The 18,662-nt window shown below is 41.8% G+C and overlaps 1 protein-coding gene across 9 annotated transcripts in view; it reads right to left on the bottom strand.

The window, feature by feature from the left end:
• LOC133555939 (disintegrin and metalloproteinase domain-containing protein 11-like) overlaps positions 1-18,662 on the bottom strand; it is a 108,155-nt gene that overhangs the window by 89,159 nt on the left and 334 nt on the right. For 2 of the 9 annotated variants that reach the window (XM_061905426.1, XM_061905427.1), the window contains exons 1-2: positions 9,045-9,476; positions 5,819-6,012 (exon numbers count right to left, since the gene is read on the bottom strand). In XM_061905426.1, coding sequence (XP_061761410.1) covers positions 5,819-6,012; positions 9,045-9,105 — 255 coding nt within the window. In that variant the 5' untranslated portion in view covers positions 9,106-9,476. Of the gene's footprint in view, positions 1-5,818; positions 6,013-9,044; positions 9,482-18,662 lie in introns of those variants that run through there. The other 7 variants (XM_061905425.1, XM_061905423.1, XM_061905421.1 and 4 more) reach the window with 6 other exon arrangements.

Raw genomic sequence — 18,662 nt, 5'->3', positions numbered from 1 at the left:
ATGACACACAATCATTGGGAAGACTGCTGACTTGACAACTGTCCAAAAGATGACCATTGATACTTTAAAGAAGGAGGGCAAGACACAAAAGGTCATTGCCAAGGAGGTTGGATGTTCCCAGAGCTCCGTGTCCAAACACATTAATAGAGAGGCGAAGGGAAGACAAAGATGTGGTAGAAAAAAAGTGTACAAGCAAGAGGGATAACCACGCCCTGGAGAGGATTGTCAAACAAAACCGATTAAAAAATGTGGGGGAGATCCACAAAGAGTGGACTGCAGCTGGAGTCAGTGCTTCAAGAACCACCACGCACCGACGTATGCAAGATATGGGCTTCATCTGTCGCATTCCTTGAGTAAACCCACTCTTGAATAAGAGACAACGTCAAAAGCGTCTCGCCTGAGCTCAAGACAAAAAGGACTGGACTGCTGCTGAGTGGTCCAAAGTTATGTTTTCAGATGAAAGTAAATGTTGTATCTCCTTTGGATATCAAGGTCCCAGAGTCTGGAGGAAGACAGGAGAGGCACAGAATCCATGTTGCCTGAAGTCCAGTGTCAAATTTCCACAATCAGTAATGGTCTGGGGTGCCATGTCATCTGCTGGTGTTGGTCCACTGTGTTTCCTGAGGTCTAGGGTCAATGCAGCAGTCTACCAGGAAGTTTTAGAACACTTTATGCTGCCTGCCGCGGACCAATTTTATGGAGGTGAAGATTTCATTTTCCAACATGACTTGGCACCTGCACACATTGCCAAATCTACAAGTACCTGGTTTAAGGACCATGGTATCCCTGTTCTTGATTCGCCTGCAAACTCACCTAACCTTAACCCCATAGAAAACCTATGGGGTATTGTGAAGCGGAAGATGCGAGATGCTAGATCCACCAATGCTGAAGAGCTGAAGGCCACTATTAAAGCAACCTGGGCTCTCATAACACCTGAGGAGTGCAACAGACTGGTGGACTCCATGCCACGCCGTATTGCTGCAGCAATTCAGGCAAAAGGAGCTGCAACTAAGTATTGATTGCCGTACATGCTGAAACTTTCCATGTTCATACTTTTCAGTTGGCCCACATTTATAAAAAAGATTTTTTGGTACTAGTCGTAACTAATATTCAAATTTTCTGAGATACTGAATTTGGGGTTTTCAGTAATTGTCAGTACTAATCATCAAAATTTAAAGAAACAAACATTTCAAATATATCACTATGTGTGTAATGAATTGATATAATATGTAAGTTTCACGTTCTGAATATAATTATATTATAATTATATTCCAATAATATGAACAGCACCTATATAAGACAACGGAGACATAAAATAGGCGGCGACCAAGGTGAAGAAGACAGTACGTCGAGACAGGCGTGACACAGCTGAAGGCTCAGCGTGGAGAAGTGAAGGTGGACATTCAATCATCAATCAATAAATGTTTATTTATATAGCCCTAAATCACAAGTGTCTCAAAGGGCTGCACAAACCACTACGACATCCTCGGAAGAACCCACATTGGTGAGTAATAGCTGACAGTTGCAAGAAGCAAAGCTACCAGCTGTGACACAGGTAGCAGAGATGCGCGGATAGGCAAGTATATCATCCACCCGCCGTCCACCCGAACCAACATTTTATCAGGACCGTACCCGCCCGCCAACCGCCCGCCAACCGCCCGCTGAAGTACATCAGAGGTCGGCCGCCTTTACCACTCATAGAGCTATTTAAACCTGCTTCACAGAGTAATGAAGACAATTGGAGCCGCTAACGTTCTCGCGACTATCCAATAGCGTTCATACTGATGACAAAAATATGGGCGTGCTGTGAAGCCATTGCGTTTGACACCTTCAACAACATGTACGAACCGATTGTTGGTCCGGCAACATGTTGTGTGCAGCTTCCGCAATTACACGTACAAGATTGAAAGGCATACTGGGTGATACAGAGTACACTGATGGTTGTGATATAAACAACTTTAACACTTACTAATATGCGCCACGCTGTGAAGCCACATCCAACAAGATTGACAAACACATTTCGGGAGAACATCCTCACAGTAACACAACATAAACGCAACACAACAAATACCCAGAATCCTTTGTATCTGTGACATTTCCTGAAAATATTTTACACCGCCGCGCCCCCGACCCCGCCCACCTTACCGACGCACGGGGGGTGTAAAATATATTCAGGAAGTGTGACGGATAAAAAGGATTCTGGGTATTTGTTGTGTTGCGTTTATGTTGTGTTACTGTGAGGATGTTCTCCCGAAATGTGTTTGTCGTTCTTAATTGGTGTGGCGCATATTACTAGAGTGTTAAAATTGTTTATATCACAACCATTAGTGTACTCTATGTCACCCAGTGTGCCTTGCAGTCGTGTGCGTGTTGCCGCGGAAGCCACACACAACATGATGCTGGACTGACAAGCAGATCGTACATGCTGTGGAAGGCGACAAAGCCAATGGCTTCATAGCACGCCCTAATACTTAATATCAGGGTGACTGCCGGCAATCATTCAAGACAATAATAGCGTCTCCTAATGTCTTCTTTGTTTTATTACACGGGTCTTAAATAGCTCTTTGAATGGCAAAGGATACCGATCCCAGAACCATGTATATCAAATATTTCCGGATGATTCAACCACCACTCGCCCGAATCTAATTAAAATCTATTTTTTCGTCATGTCACCCGCCCGACACGGACCCCGCGGATGAGACCACAAACCTCGCATCTCTAACAGGTAGATATAAGTCAACACAAAGAAGTGATACATAGCTGAGAGAGACAAAGACAACAATACAGACGTGTGTAGAGATACAGTGAAATTTACACATTTGAAACCCCTCCTTGCACAAACACGGGGTGCCCCAAAAATTAATTCACATCCTAATCGCAATTTTCATTCATCCCGATTCTAAATCAATTCCTCAATTTTTAAAAATCGATTAAACAAATAGATGAATAAACAAAGTATTTTTAAATGGACATTTTAGGCCATCTGTGTGCAACCAGAAGGAGCTCTTCGAACCTGAAATCTGTTTGGATGGATTCTGAATCTAATAGTTATGTGCCCAAAGATTCACAGCCACAGTATGAACTATTTGATTTATGAACCACAGACCTGGGCGATAAGAGACCAAAACTAACATCCCGATATCTAAGGGCATTTAATCGATCGCAACTAGACTGTTTGGTTCGTCTTATGACAAGGGTAGGGAACCTACGGCTCTAGAGGCAGGTTTTGCTCTTTTGATGACTGCACCTGGCTCTCAGATAAATCTTAGCTGACATTGCTTAACGGTAAGTACTGAATAATCCCGCTTGTAATCACAGTGTCAAAAATAACGTTTAAAATATAAAACATTCTCATGCCTTTTAATCCACCCATCCATCCGGTTTCTACCACACCTGTTCAAGAAGTCGCATTAATGGTAAGAAGTATCTTATTTATTGTTGGTTTGCTTCAGAATAACAATGTTATTAAAAAGAATGAGACTTATTATACTCTAAAAATGTTGGTCTTACTTAAAAATGCACTCATTTAGTTGCATTCAGTCTTAAAAAAAGTATTATATGGCTCTCACGGAAATACTTTTTAAAATATTTGGCTTGTGTGGCTCTCTTAGCCAAAAAGGTTCCCGACCCCTGGTCTTAAGATGTTTCGTCACTCATCCGAGTAGGCTTAATCAGTTCTTGCTCATACTTACGACTGGTCAGAGCTCGTCCCAATATTTGTCCCGAATATCACAATATTTTTAGGTAGTATCGCGATATACGATATATATAATGGTATTTTCAACAAAGTGTTTAGTTTAGACTCAACACCACATTAGCGTTACTATCAGTGTTCTCAATTTACTTTTAAAAGATAATTATAGTTACCGTATTTTTCGGAGTATAAGTCGCTCCGGAGTATAAGTCGCACTTGCCGAAAATGCATAAAAAATAAGGAAAAAAACATATATAAGTCGCCTTAGTTTTGACTCAACACCACATTAGCATTACTATCAGTGTTCTCAAATTACTTTTAAAAGATAATTATAGTTACCGTATTTTTCAGAGTATAAGTCGCACCTGCCGAAAATGCTTAATAAAGAAGGAAAAAAAACATATATAAGTCTCCTTAGTTTAAGACTCAACACCACTTTAAAGTTACTACCAGTGTTCTCAAATTACTTTTGAAAAGGTAATTACAGTTACTGTATTTTTCAGAGTATAAGTCGCACCTGCCGAAAATGCATAATAAATAAGGAAAAAAACATATATAAGTTGCCTTAGTTTAGACTCAACACCACATTAGCGTTACTATCAGTGTTCTCAATTTATTTTTAAAAGATAATTATAGTTACCGTATTTTTCGGAGTATAAGTCGCACCTGCCGAAAATCCAAAATAAAGAAGGGAAAAAAACATATATAAGTCAATATACACTTAAAAATAGTGCACGAACCACAAAAAACGTCCCTTTTTCATGACAAAGAAGAAAAAAAAAAAAGAAAAAAAAGGACACCCCCCAATAGTGAAACAAAAATGAATATCATCAACAACAGTATCAATATTAGTTATAATTTCAGCATAGCAGTGATTAAAAATCCCTCATTGACATTATCATTAGACATTTATAAAAATAAAAAATAGTGTCACAGTGGCTTACACTTGCATCGCATCTCATAAGCTTGACAACACACTGTGTGCAATATTTTCACAAAGATAAAATAAGTCATGTTTTTGGTTCGTTTAATAGTTAAAACAAATTTACATTATTGCAATCAGTTGATAAAATATTGTCCTTTACAATTATAAAAGTTTTTTTTTTTTTAATCTACTACTTTTCTAGCATGTCAGCAGACTGGGGTAGATCCTGCTGAAATCCTATGTATTGAATGAATACAGAATCGTTTTGAATGGGAAAAATATCGTTTTTGAATCGAGAATCGAATCGAAAAAAATCGATATATTATCGAATCGTGACCCCAAGAATCAATATTGAATCGAATCGTGGGACACCCAAAGATTCACAGCCCTACATAGCACCGTTGGATTCTACGTAGGACTGGCAAGATACGGTACCAATCCATCCTTGTGAACAACCTGTGTGTGGTTTGAAACATTCAGGAAGCATCCACAGCGTTGTCGACACAGCCTCCTCCCCTTCACCCCTCCCTTCTGCTGCAGGCCAATAATATTAACAGACAAGATGAAGTGGATTTTATTTTTCATTTCTAACCTTTGTAGCAACCGTAGCTGTTAAAGTTAAGAAATTTGGTGAATTCATACTGTGTGCGACTATGCGTGGCGGCAGTCTGTATTTACTTTAAGTAAATGTATGTTCTCCTGTAGAGTATGAATTAAGAGTGACACGGGTGAACACATACTGTAAGTCAAACTAGATGTAGAGATAGGTCGAATTAAATGCATGCATGTGGGTTGACTGGCAAGACATAGGTAGAGGTGTAGATGTGACACAGGTGCCATAACTATGGCATTGACAGGCGAATAAGTCATGTGACATAGCAGGTGGAGACACTGTAAATATGATAATAGCATGTGAGGAATTGATGTGACATCGGCGAACAAGGGTAGACTCAAAGGTGAGGCGTACATTCGGAACTGTGGGAATCCTGCGTATGACCGAAGCATTAAGGGGTAGGACTGCAGTGTGCTCAAAACAACCACTGGGTAGCATCAACAGATAGTACTGCATCATTTATTTCTCCTTAGGACATATCAGTCCTTATCAGGTCGGTAGTGCATTCTTCACTCACACTTTAAGTGAGGGATGAGGCCAAAAGTAATCCAGATCCACTGTAGATACATTCTGGGTATCAACTCACCGAGGCGTGTTGCTTGTTGTTCTTCACCCTGGTATCCAGGTGCGGATGAGCCAGTTCCTTCTCAGACTCAATCCTTCGGACCAGACGTTTGGGATAGGTCACCTGGGCAGCTGTGTCGCCGCCCTCGGTTTGTCCGGACCAGGAGGAGCCGACCCACGTCCCTCCCCCATCCTGGCCTGGGCTCCAGGTCACACCTGGACAAGACGACAGGGACAGACAAATGTTGGCGTCTTCCATGAAGCAAGCATGCTTGTTTTACTGCCGTTAATGAAGGGTATCATGCGAATATCTGCATGCAGTCTGGAGATCCAGATCTGGATTTCTCTAGGTACTACAACTTCCTCCCATCCCTACAATATGCATTTTGGGGCTAATAAGAGACTGTACATTTTTCATACAGTAAGTGTGAATGTCACGTGTTTTGTGTGTAGGTGTTGTGTGATTTACGAGTGATCAATCCTGTCAGCTGCAGAACATGACACTTAAAGGCCTACTGAAACCCACTACTACCGACCACGCAGTCTGATGGTTTATACATCAATGATGAAATATTAACATTGCAACACATGCCAATATGGCCGGTTTAGTTTATTAAATTACAATTTTAAATTTCCTGGGAGTTTCTTCTTGAAAACGTTGCGTAATGATGACGTGTACGCGTGACGTCACGGACTGTTAGGAAATATGAGCGCTGCACACACACACAGCTAAAAGCCGTGGGGGCGGTATAGCTCGTTTGGTAGAGCGACCGTGCCAGCAACTTGAGGGTTGCAGGTTCGATCCCCGCTTCTGCCATCCTAGTCACTGCCGTTGTGTCCTTGAGCAAGACACTTTACCCACCTGCTCCCAGTGCCACCCACACTGGTTTAAAAATATAACTTAGATATTGGGTTTCACTATGTAAAGCGCTTTGAGTCACTTGAGAAAAGCGCTATATAAATATAATTCACTTCACTTCACTTTAACTGCATAATTACACAGTATTCTGGACATCTGTGTTGCTGAATCTTTTACAATTTGTTCAATTAATATGGAGAAGTCAAAGTAGAAAGATGGAGTTGGTGAAGCTTTAGCCTTTAGCCACACAAACACATGGTGATTCCTTGTTTAAAATTCCCAGAGGTGAAACTTTCCTATGGATCACAGCGCAGTCAAGCGAACATGGATCCCAACCGAATGTCAACCAGCAGGTTTCGGTGAGAGAATTGTGGTAAAAAGTCGCTTCTTACCGGAGATCAGCTGAGCTTGTGTTGTCCATAAAGCTGCCGTCGACTTCCTGAGGACACTGCGTCAAGACACCCGTGGACACACACCTCCGACTATCAGGGACTGTTAAACTCACTAAAACACTAGCAACACAATAGAAAGATGAGGGATTTCCCAGAATTATCCTAGTAAATGTGTCTAAAAACATCTGAATCGCTCCCAATGCGATCGCCTTTTTTATTTTTTTCCTAGTCCGTCACTTTTAAATTTCCTCATCCATGAATCTTTCATCCTCGCTCAAATTAATGGGGTAATTGTCGCTTTCTCGGTCCGAATAGCTCTTGCTACTGGAGGCTCACATTGTAAACAATGTGAGGATGTGAGGAGCCCTACAACCCGTGACATCACACGCACATCTTTCGGTAAAGGCAAGGCTTTTTTAACAGCGAGCAAAAGTTGCAAACTTTATCCTCGATGTTCTCTACTAAATCCTTTCAGCAAAAATATGGCAATATCGCAAAATGATCAAGTATGACACATAGAATGGACCTGCTATCCCCGTTTGAATAAGAACATCTCATTTCAGTAGGCCTTTAAAAGAGTGTGCACTGAGAAGATACTGCAGCCTAAGTGTGTGATGAAAAATACCAACTTTAAAACCTTATTGCAGCATGCAAACAACAACGCATTAGATTTGTACAAGTTCAGACGTTCATTCTTATTGGCTTAAAGGCCTACTGAAACCCACTACTACCGACATCGCAGTCTGATAGTTTATATATCAATGATGAAATATTAACATTGCAACACATGCCAATACGCTCGGTTTAGTTTAATAAATTACAATTTTAAATTTCCCGCAGAGTTTCTTGTTGAAAACGTTGCGTTACGTCTCGGGTTGGAGGGGACATATTAGCACAGCACCACTTGCAGCTAAAAGTCGTCTCTTTTCATCGCATAATTACACGGTATTCTGGACACCTGTGTTGCTGAATCTTTTGCAATTTGTTCAAATAATAATGGAGAAGTCAAAGTAGAAAGATGGAGGTAGGAAGCTTTAGCCTTTAGCCACACAAACACACGGTGTTTCCTTGTTTAAAATTCCCCAAGGTGAAGCTTTACTATGGATCAGAGCGGTCAAGCGAACATGGTTCACGACTACATGTCGACCGGCAGTTTTCGGTGAGAAAATTGTGGAAATAAGTCGCCTCTAACCGGAGATCAGCGGAGCTTCTGTCGTGCTGCAGCTGCCGTGACTAATTACCTCAAAGACTGGCGTCAACACCCCGTGGGCACACCCCTCTGATTATCAGGTACTATTTAACTCACTAAAATACTAACACAATAGAAAGATAAGGGATTTCCTAGAATTATCCTAGTAAATGTGTCTAAAAACATCTGAATCGCTGCCAATGCAATCGCCTTTTTTCTTTTTTCACTTTTAAATTTCTCATCCATGAATTTTTCATCCTCGCTCAAATTAATGGGGAAATTGTCGCGCTCTCAGCTCTTTTAGTTGGAGGCTCCCATTAAAAACAATGTGAGGATGTGAGGAGCCCTACAACCAGTGACGTCACGCGCACATCTTCCGGTAAAGGCAAGGCTTTTTTATTAGCGACCAAAGTTGCAAACTTTATCGTGGATGTTCTCTACTAAATCCTTTCAGCAAAAATATGGCAATATCGCGAAATGATCAATTATGACACATAGAATGAACCTGCTATCCCTGTTTAAATAAGAAAATCTTATTTCAGTAGGCCTTTAAAAGAGTGTGCACTGAGTAGATATTATTGCAGCCTAAGTGTGTGATGAAAAAGACCAGCTTTTAAACCTCATTGCAGCATGCAAACAACAACGCATTAGATTTGTACAAGTTCAGACGTTCATTCTTATTGGCTTAAAAGCGGTAGAAATGTGTCAATGCAGCACTAAACCCAATTTTGATGCTGTAAGGCGAGTGGAACGATGGTATGGCTGCAGACACCCTCTCCTCCAGCATCTGCCAATCATCGGGTCTTACCTGACGCCGCCAGCCGCTCGCCAACTGCAGCAAAGAGCAAGAAGCACCGCACCGCCAGCATGGTCGTCACACATTCCCGCCTGTCACCGCATCCAGGCCCGCAAAATGCCACCGCAGCACGGAGGGAGAAAAAAAATACGTAAAAAAATCAAATCGTAATGGTAAAGCTCCAAATGTGCCAAGGTGCACCTCCTCTCATCGTCAGCTCTTCTCCTCCGCGGCCATCACGGACATCTGTGCGAGGTAGACATGGAAGCATCGCCTGATCAATACCGAGGATGAGGAGGATCGGGGAGGGAAGAGGGCACGCACCGCCGATGCATCGCCCCGCAGCGTGCGTGTGCGTGTGCGTGCGCACTGGTCTGCGGTATGCGGAAGATGGTTGCTGCGTGGGCGGGCTGGACACGTGGAGGGCCGTGGCTCCGCCCACTATCTGAGCGAGGCCCCGCCCACCGTTGCCATGCAGCCTTGCTCTGTCTGCTGCTTCCTATTAGTAGTCAATAATTATTATTTTTTTTAACATATTCCTGAAATGAGATTTTCTTATTTAAACGGGGATAGCAGGTCCATTCTATGTGTCATACTTGATCATTTCGCGATATTGCCATATTTTTGCTGAAAGGATTTAGTAGAGAACATCCACGATAAAGTTCGCAACTTTCGGTGCTAAGAGAAAAGCCCTGCCTCTACCGGAAGTCGCAGACGATGACGTCACACCAAATTTCTTCCCCCCTACAAAAACCTTCACCCCGGAAGAAACTACTTGAAGGACCCCAATGGGGCGGCATGGCGTAGCGGGTAGAGCGGCCGTGCCAGAAACCTGAGGGTTGCAGGTTCACTTCCCACCTATTGACATCCAAATCGCTGCCGTTGTGTCCCTGGGCAGGACACTTCACCTTTGCCCCCGGTGCTGCTCACACTGGTGAATGAATGATGAATGAATGATTGGTGGTGGTCAGAGGGGCCGTAGGCGTAAACTGGCAGCCACGCTTCCGTCAGTCTGCCCCAGGGCAGCTGTGGTTACATATGTAGCTTACCACCATCAGGTGTGAATGAATGATGGGTTCCCACTTCTCTGTGCGCGCTTTGAGTATGCAACAATAGAAAAGCGTGATATAAATCTAATCCATCATTATTATTATTATTATGGTGGAAGGACCTTAAAGCAGCCCACACAGCTGCCTGTTTTAAAAGCATTATAATTGGCTGATTGTCATAGGTGAAAAATAACGGTGACGAAAAAAATATTAGCATTTCAGCATGCTAACCTTTCAAGCTATTTTTGTTTCGCTAATTTTGCAGATGTAACCCTTAACGGTGAGGAAAAAACATTAGCATTCCACCATTCTAACCTTTCCAGCTATTTTTGCTTTGCTAATTTTGCAGCTGTAACCCTTAAGAGTCATATAACTTGGTATTGTCACGCCCTGATGGGGTCCTTCAAGCATTGGAGGGGCTGTCACGCCAAATTTCTTCCAGGGGGAAGAAATTTGGCGTGACAGCTCCTCACATCTTCACATTGTTTTTAATGGGAGCCTCCAACAAAAACAGCTACTCAGACCGAGAAAACGACAATTACCCCATTAATTTGAGCGAGGATGAAAGATTTGTGTTTGAGGATATTGATAGCGACGGACTAGAAAAAAAAATGTGAAAAGAAAAACGCAATTGCATTGGGACGGATTCAGATGTTTTTAGACACATTTACCAGGATAATTCCAGGAAATCCCTTATCTTTCTATTGTGTTGCTAGTGTTTTAGTGAGTTTAATAGTACCTGATAGTCAGAAGTGTGTCCACGGGTGTGTTGACGCGCAGTGTCTCAAGGAAGTCGACAGCAGCTGTATGGGCGGCACAATCTCAGCTGATCTCCGGTAAGAAGCAACTTTTTACCATAATTTTGTCACCGAAACCTGCTGGTTGACATTCGGTTGGGATCCATGTTCGCTGTGATCCATAGTAAAGTTTCACCTCCGTGAATTTTAAACAAGGAATCACCGGGTATTTGTGTGGCTAAAGGCTAAAGCTTCCCAACTCCATCTTTCTACTTTGACTTCTCCATTATTAATTGAATAAATTGCAAAGGATTCAGCAACACAGATGTCCAAAACACTGTGTAAATATGCGGTTAAAGCAGACGACTTTTAGCTGTGTGTGTGTGCACCGCTCATATTTCCTAACAGCCCGTGACGTCACGCGTACACGTCATCATTACGTGACGTTTTCAAGAAAAAACTCCCGGGAAATTTAAAATTGCAATTTAGTAAACTAAAAAGGCTGTATTGGCACGTGTTGCAATGTACATATTTCATCATTGATGTATAAACCATCAGACTGCGTGGTGGGTAGTAGTGGGTTTCAGTAGGCCTTTAAATTAGCGGTAGAAAATGGATGGATGGGCATTAGGGGTGCACAAAAAAATCGATTCATATTCAAATCCATATTTTTTTTCTTCTTGATTCTGAATCAATTCATAATTTTCATGATCATATTTCACCTTTTTTGGCTCACCTGCACTGGCTTCCTGTGCACTTAAGAGGCGACTTAAAGGTTTTACTAATACCGTATTTCCTTGAATTGCTGCAGGGCATATAGTATGCGCCTGCCTTGAATTACTGCCGGGTCAAACTCGCTTCCCAAAATAATTAGAGCATGCTTAGTATTACCGCCTGGTCAAACTCGTGACATCACGAGTGACACTTCCCCTGTCATCATTTTCAAAATGGAGGAGGCTGATTTCAATACCGGTTATTTGAAATCGCATAAAGGGAAGAAGATTAAGAGCTATTCAGTAGGATTTGAGGTCCGAGCTTACACCACACAAATTTTTACTGCATACCTTTGGTAAGTGCCGGTGTGAGAAGAGGTTTTAAAATAATTAGCGCATGCTTACTTTTACCGCATGCCTTTGGTAAACGCAGGAGTGAGAAGAGGTTTTAAATTAATTAGCGCCCCGGCGGCAATTCAAGGAAATACGGTACTTAATGGTCTAGCTCCATCCTATCTTTGATTGATTGATTGATTGAAACTTTTATTAGTAGATTGCACAGTACAGTACATATTCCGTACAATTGACCACTAAATGGTAACACCTGAATACGTTTTTAAACTTGCTTAAGTCGGGGTCCACGTTAATCAATTCATGGTACAAATATATACTATCAGCATAACACAGTCATCACACAAGTTAATCATCATAGTATATACATTGAATTATTTACATTATTTACAATCCGGGGGGTGGGATGAGGAGGGTTTGGTTGATATCAGTACTTCAGTCATCAACAATTGCATCAACAGAGAAATGTGGACATTGAAACAGTGTAGGTCTTATTTAGTAGGATATGTACAGCAAGCAGAGAACATAGTGAGTTCAGATAGCATAAGAACAAGAATATACATTAGAAGTACATTTGATTATTTACATTTGGTTATTTACAATCCAGGGGAGATGGGCTGTGAAGTGGGGGGAAGGGAGGGGGGGCGTTGTGGATTGTATTGTACCATATGTCCTGGCAAGAAATCTGCATCCAAAGAACTACGGCTAATTAGTGATTCCCAGAGCCCCCCAAAAAAGTCAGCGGGCTATAGAGCGTTTTCTATTCGGGCTCCAGTACTCTGGAATGCCCTCCAGGGAACAGTTAGAGATACTACCTCAATAGAAGCATTTAAGTCCCATCTAAAACTCATTTGTATACGCTTGCCTTTAAATAGACCCCCCTTTTAGACCAGTTGATCTGCCGTCTCTTTTCTGCTCCACCCCCTCTCCTGCGTGGACCGGTTTTAAGTGACCACGGATGACGCACTATGTTCAAAGTCGAGACCCGGGTTGAACCACTCATCTGTGCATCAGTTGGGGACGTCTCTGCACTGCTGACTTGTCTCCAATCCCCACTATGGACTGGACTCTCACACTATTAACTAGATCCACTCGACGTCCAGGGCAGCACGGTGGAAGAGGAGTTATTGCGTCTGCCTCAAAATACGAAGGTCCTGAGTAGTCCTGGGTTCAATCCCGGGCTCGGGATCTTTCTATGTGGAGTTTGTATGTTCTTCCCGTGACTGCGTGGGTTCCCTCCGGGTACTCCGGCTTCCTCCCACCTCCAAAAACATGCACCTGGGGATAGGTTGATTGGCAACACTAAATTGGCCCGAGTGTGTGAATGTGAGTGTGAATGTTGTCTGTCTATCTGTGTTGGCCCTGCGATGAGGTGACGACTTATCCAGGGTGTACCCCGCCTTCCGCCCGACTGTAGCTGAGATAGGCACCAGCACGCCCCGCGACCCTCAAAAGGACAAGCAGTAGGAAATAGATGGATATTCAGGTCACAAAATGGCTCCACTTTGGACTTTGAACTCAGAACCTTCGTATTGTGAGGCACATTCACTAACCCCTGTGACATGAATTGATTAACGTGGACCCCGACTCAAACAGGTTGAAAAACTTATTCGGGTGTTACCATTTAATGGTCAATTGTACGGAATATGTACTGTACTGTGCAATCTACTAATAAAAGTTTCAATCAATCAATCAAGACACTGTGCTGCCTTATAACACTTATATAAGACTTTTAAAGGCCTACTGAAACCCACTACTACCGACCACGCAGTCTGATAGTTTATATATCAATGATGAAATATCAACATTGCAACACATGCCAATACGGCCTTTTTAGTTTACTAAATTGCAATTTTAAATTTCGCGCGAAGTGTGCTGTTGAAAACGTCGGTATGATGACGCGTATGATGACACGTGCGCGTGCCGTCTCGGATTCTAACGGACATTTTTTTCCAGCCCGATCCAAGCTATAAGTAGTCTGCTTTAATCGCATAATTACAAAGTATTCTGGACATCTGTGTTGCTGAATCTTTTGCAATTTGTTCAATTAATAATGGAGAAGTCAAAGAAGAAAGATGTAGGTGGGAAGTGGCGTATTGCGGCTGCCCTTAGCAACACATACACAGCCGGTGTTTCATGTATACATTCCCAAAGGTGAAGCTTTGCTAAGGAACAGAGCGGTCAAGCGAACATAGTTCCCAACCACATGTCAACCGGCAGTTTTCGGTGAGAATATTGTGGTAATAAGTCGGCTCTTACCGTATACATGAGCGGAGCTTGCGTCCTCCTGCAGCTGCGGACTCTCTTACCTCCTCCCAGAGGAGACACCTTTCAGGTACCAGATAATCTCACTAAAACACTAGTAACACAATAAGCAGATAAGGGATTTTCCAGAATTATCCTAGTAAATGTGTCTAATAACATCTGAATCGCTCCCACTTTTTGTTTTTCTAGTTCTTCACTCTCCCTATCGTCATCCACAAATCTTTCATCCTCGCTCAAATTAATGGGGAAATCGTCGCTTTCTCGGTCCGAATCGCTCTTGCTGCTGGTGACTATGATTATAAACAATGTGAGGATGTGAGGAGCCCTACAACCCATGACTTCACGCGCACATCGTCTGCCACTTCCGGTACAGGCAAGGCTTTTTTATTAGCGACCAAAACTCGCGAACTTTATCGTCGATGTTCTCTACTAAATCCTTTCAGCAAAAATATGGCGATATCGCGAAATGATCAAGTATGACGCATAGAATGGACCTGCTATCCCCGTTTAAATGAGAAAATCTCATTTCAGTAGGCCTTTAATTTTTTGCCGTTCCAGACAGATGTTTGTTTAGTATTTATGGTGCAATATGGCTCGTTTAACTATTTGGGTTGCCGACCCCTGACCTAAAAGATTACAATGTCATTTAATGACCTTGAAATGTCTTAACTAAAAAGTGGTTCTGTTTTTCAATCAATATAAAGAAAATGGCATTATTGCCAACCCCTTTTGATAACATGTAAGGTTCAGAGATAATACAACAATTTATCTCACTAACTGGAACTGTATATTGTTTTAAAAGATATATATCAGGGGTCTCAAACTCAATTTACCTGGGGGCCACTGGATGCAGAAACTGGGTGAGGCTGGGCCGCAAGAAAAGATTTCTTAAAAAAATGTAACATGCACTTTTTAATGAATTCACCTTCTTTGATGGCTTTCCTGCCCTAGCAACATACTTGCCAACTCTTGCGATCTTTCCGGGAATATCAGTGCCCCTCCCGACAATATAATTTTCCCGGTTTTCACCCAGACAACATTATTAAGGGTGTGCCGTCATGGCACTGCCTTTAACGTCCTCTACAACCTTCCGTCTCGTCCACTTTTCCACCATACAAACAGCGTGCCGACCCAGTCACATATTGTATTAGATTTCAGCAGACATACGGAAGTGACTGCAAGACATACTTGATCAACAGCCATACAGGTCACACTGAGGGTGGCCGTATAAACAACTTTAACACTCTTACTAATGCGCCACACCAAACAAGAATGACAAACACATTTTGGGAGAACATCCGCACCATAATACAACATAAACACAACAGAACAAATACCCAGAATCCAATGCAGCTCTAACTCTTCCAGGCTACAAAAGAGGGCGGGGTTGGGGGCGGCGGGGTGTATATTGTAGCCCGGAAGAGTTAGGGCTGCATGGGATTCTGGGTATTTGTTCTGTTGTGTTTATGTTGTGTTACGGTGCGGATGTTCTCCCAAAATTGTCATTCTTGTTTAGTGTGGGTTCTAGAGATGCGCGGTTTGCAGTCACAACCGCGGAGTCCGCGGATAAACCGCGGGTCGGGCGGGTGACATGACGAAAAAATAGCTTTTAAATAGATTCGGGCGGGTGGCGATTGAACCAATTTGGAAATATATATTGTAATAATCCCTGGAATGTAGGCTCATAAAACTTCTTTGTTTGTCTTCTCTTTATTGCACAAGATGTAATACAACCACACAACATCTCTCATGTCTCTAACGCTTTCCCAGGGACAACTCGAACTCTAACTTCCTGTCGATAACGTCACTTTCCTATCTCTCCCGGAAGTCCCGCCCCCCAGCCAAAGTCATTGGCTAACACCCCGTAGCCAGCCGCTACATTATACATAGTTAAATTTTATTTTGAAGAGGTTCATTTAGCCTACTGACGTGCATTTATAAATGGTTGATTTATATAGGCTAGTAGGTAAAGTGTTGTACCTGACAACTCTTGATGGTACAATCCATATATCACGTCACAGACAACGTCACGCTAACATCACGTGACACCTCTGATAAAGGCTGCAGAAGCAAGGTAGCCCAAACTTGTCAGGTACAACACTTTACCTTACTAGCCTATAGAAATCAACCATTCATAAATAGTTAAATGTTGTTACCCACATACGAAAAACGAGCAGCACTTTTTGAAACAGTATGTGGGCATACTTTTATTTTGAAGTGTCTCATTTGGTCTGTCGACGGATGTAAGGAAGCTACTTCCGGGTATGGCCAACGACTCGAGGTATTTGTCATTTGTTGGTATTTTACTTGGTAACATGTTTGATCCACATGCTGTGCATGTTATTATTTTTACGTTTGTAACCTGCTTTATTTATTACAGTTTTCCCGGTGAATTTGAAGGGAAAGTAAGCCTTCAAATAAATAATTTCAAGAAAGCCATCGTGTCTGTGCTATTTGGAGGGAGTTACACTTTCTAACCTCACCAATGCCTTGCATCGTCTATATTATATATATATAACAACAGGCGGGTGTGGGTTTGATTAAATGTTGGTTCGGGTGGGTGGCGGGTGGATGACGACTTTAGTGATGCGGTTGCGGATGATATAATTGCCTATCCGCGCATCTCTAGTGGGTTCACAGTGTGGCGTATATTTGTAACAGTGTTAAAGTTGTTTATACGGCCACCCTCAGTGTGACCTGCATGGCTGTTGATCAAGTATGTCTTGCAGTCGCTCACTGCTTTTATAAGCCATACTCGACATGTGGCTGGGCCGGCACGCTGTTTGTACAGGTTGTAAAGGACGCTAAAGGCAGTGCCTCCACGGTGACCTTTAATATTGTTGTTAAGGTGACATTCGGGGGAATGATCACCAGAGGTGGGTAGTAACGCGCTACATTTACTCCGTTACATTTACTTGAGTAACTTTTGGGATAAATTGTACTTCTACGAGTAGTTTTTATGCAACATACTTTTACTTTTACTTGAGTATATTTTTAGAGAAGAAACGCTAATTTTACTCCGCTCCATTTATCTACATTCAGCTCGCTACTCGCTACTTTTGTTTATCGATCTGTTAATGTTTGTTTTGGTTTATGACAGAGCTTCAACGTAGGATACGCAGGCCTGCGTTTCACCAATCACATGCAGTCACTGGTGACGTTGGACCAATCAAACAGAGCCAGGCGGTCACATGACCCGACTTAAACAAGTTGAAAAACTTATTTGGGTGTTACCATTTAGTGGTCAATTGTACGGAATATGTACTGTACTGTGCAATCTACTTATAAAAGTTTCAATCAATCAATCAAAAGTGTAAAGGAAAAAAGACACTTTTTATTTCAACCGTACTTCCCGTCAAAAGCCTAAAGACTGATCGCACAGTTCCTGTTTTCACAATAAAAGTGCCGCTCCATCACGCCTGCGCCAACAAAATAAGAGTCCGAAAGCCAGCGCAAACAAGCTAGCAAGCTACGGAGTTTGCCGCCAATGTATTTCTTGTAAAGTGTATAAAAACGAATATGGAAGCTGGACAAATAAGATGCCAAAAAACAACGACTTTCATGTGGTATCGGACAGAAAAGAGGAACTTATTTTCTTCTCCATTTGAAAACGTGGACGTCTGATTCCAATCAATGCAAGTCATCAGAATCAGGTAATACACCAACTTATATTCTTGTCTTCATGAAAGATAGGAATCTATGTGTTAAACATGCATGTATATTCATTAAAACACCTTTAACATGTCAACAAAAACAGCAAAATAAATACATATAAATTATATACTGTATATATGTATGTATGTGTATATATATATAATGTGTGTGTATATATGATATGTGTGTGTATGTATATGTATATATGAGGTAGATCACCTCGACTTGGTCATTTATTAAGTATGTGATAAACGTTGAAAAACTTATTGGGGTGTTACCATTTAGTGGTCAATTGTAAGCAATATATACTGTACTGTGCAATCTACTAATACAAGTTTCAATCAATCAATCAATCAATCAATGCCTACTGAGCCTATGTTGCTGTTAAGTTATTGTGGCTCAATGTGCCTTAATTTTTTGTATTTTAGTGTACTATTATTTAATATCTATTATTGTTTTAGTTGCTTAAGAGATATTCCTGGCTCTAAATTTGCTCATTGCTATTTTTATGTTTTTGTGCATTATTTGTTGCCGTAATCATTAAACGAACAGGTTACTCATCAGTTACTCAGTACTTGAAGTTTTTTCACAACATACTTTTTACTTTTACTCAAGTAAATATTTGAGTGACTACTCCTTACTTTTACTTGAGTAATACATCTCTAAAGTAACAGTACTCTTACTTGAGTACAATTTCTGGCTACTCTACCCACCTCTGATGATCACCCCTGGAGAGGCACTGAAAATTGGAAGTGTCGAGGAAAAATCGAGTGTATTTAAGTATGACGCTGTAAAGCGCCATTCATATAAAACTTGCGGTCCGCACCAATATTAAATGTTCATATTAAGGTGCGGGCCGCG

The sequence above is a fragment of the Nerophis ophidion genome, linkage group LG07 (assembly GCF_033978795.1).
Source record: "Nerophis ophidion isolate RoL-2023_Sa linkage group LG07, RoL_Noph_v1.0, whole genome shotgun sequence".
In the NCBI taxonomy this organism is placed as follows: Eukaryota; Metazoa; Chordata; class Actinopteri; order Syngnathiformes; family Syngnathidae; genus Nerophis; species Nerophis ophidion.
The sequence above is the reverse complement of the archived record's forward strand: the minus strand, read 5'-3'. Positions and strand labels throughout refer to the sequence as shown.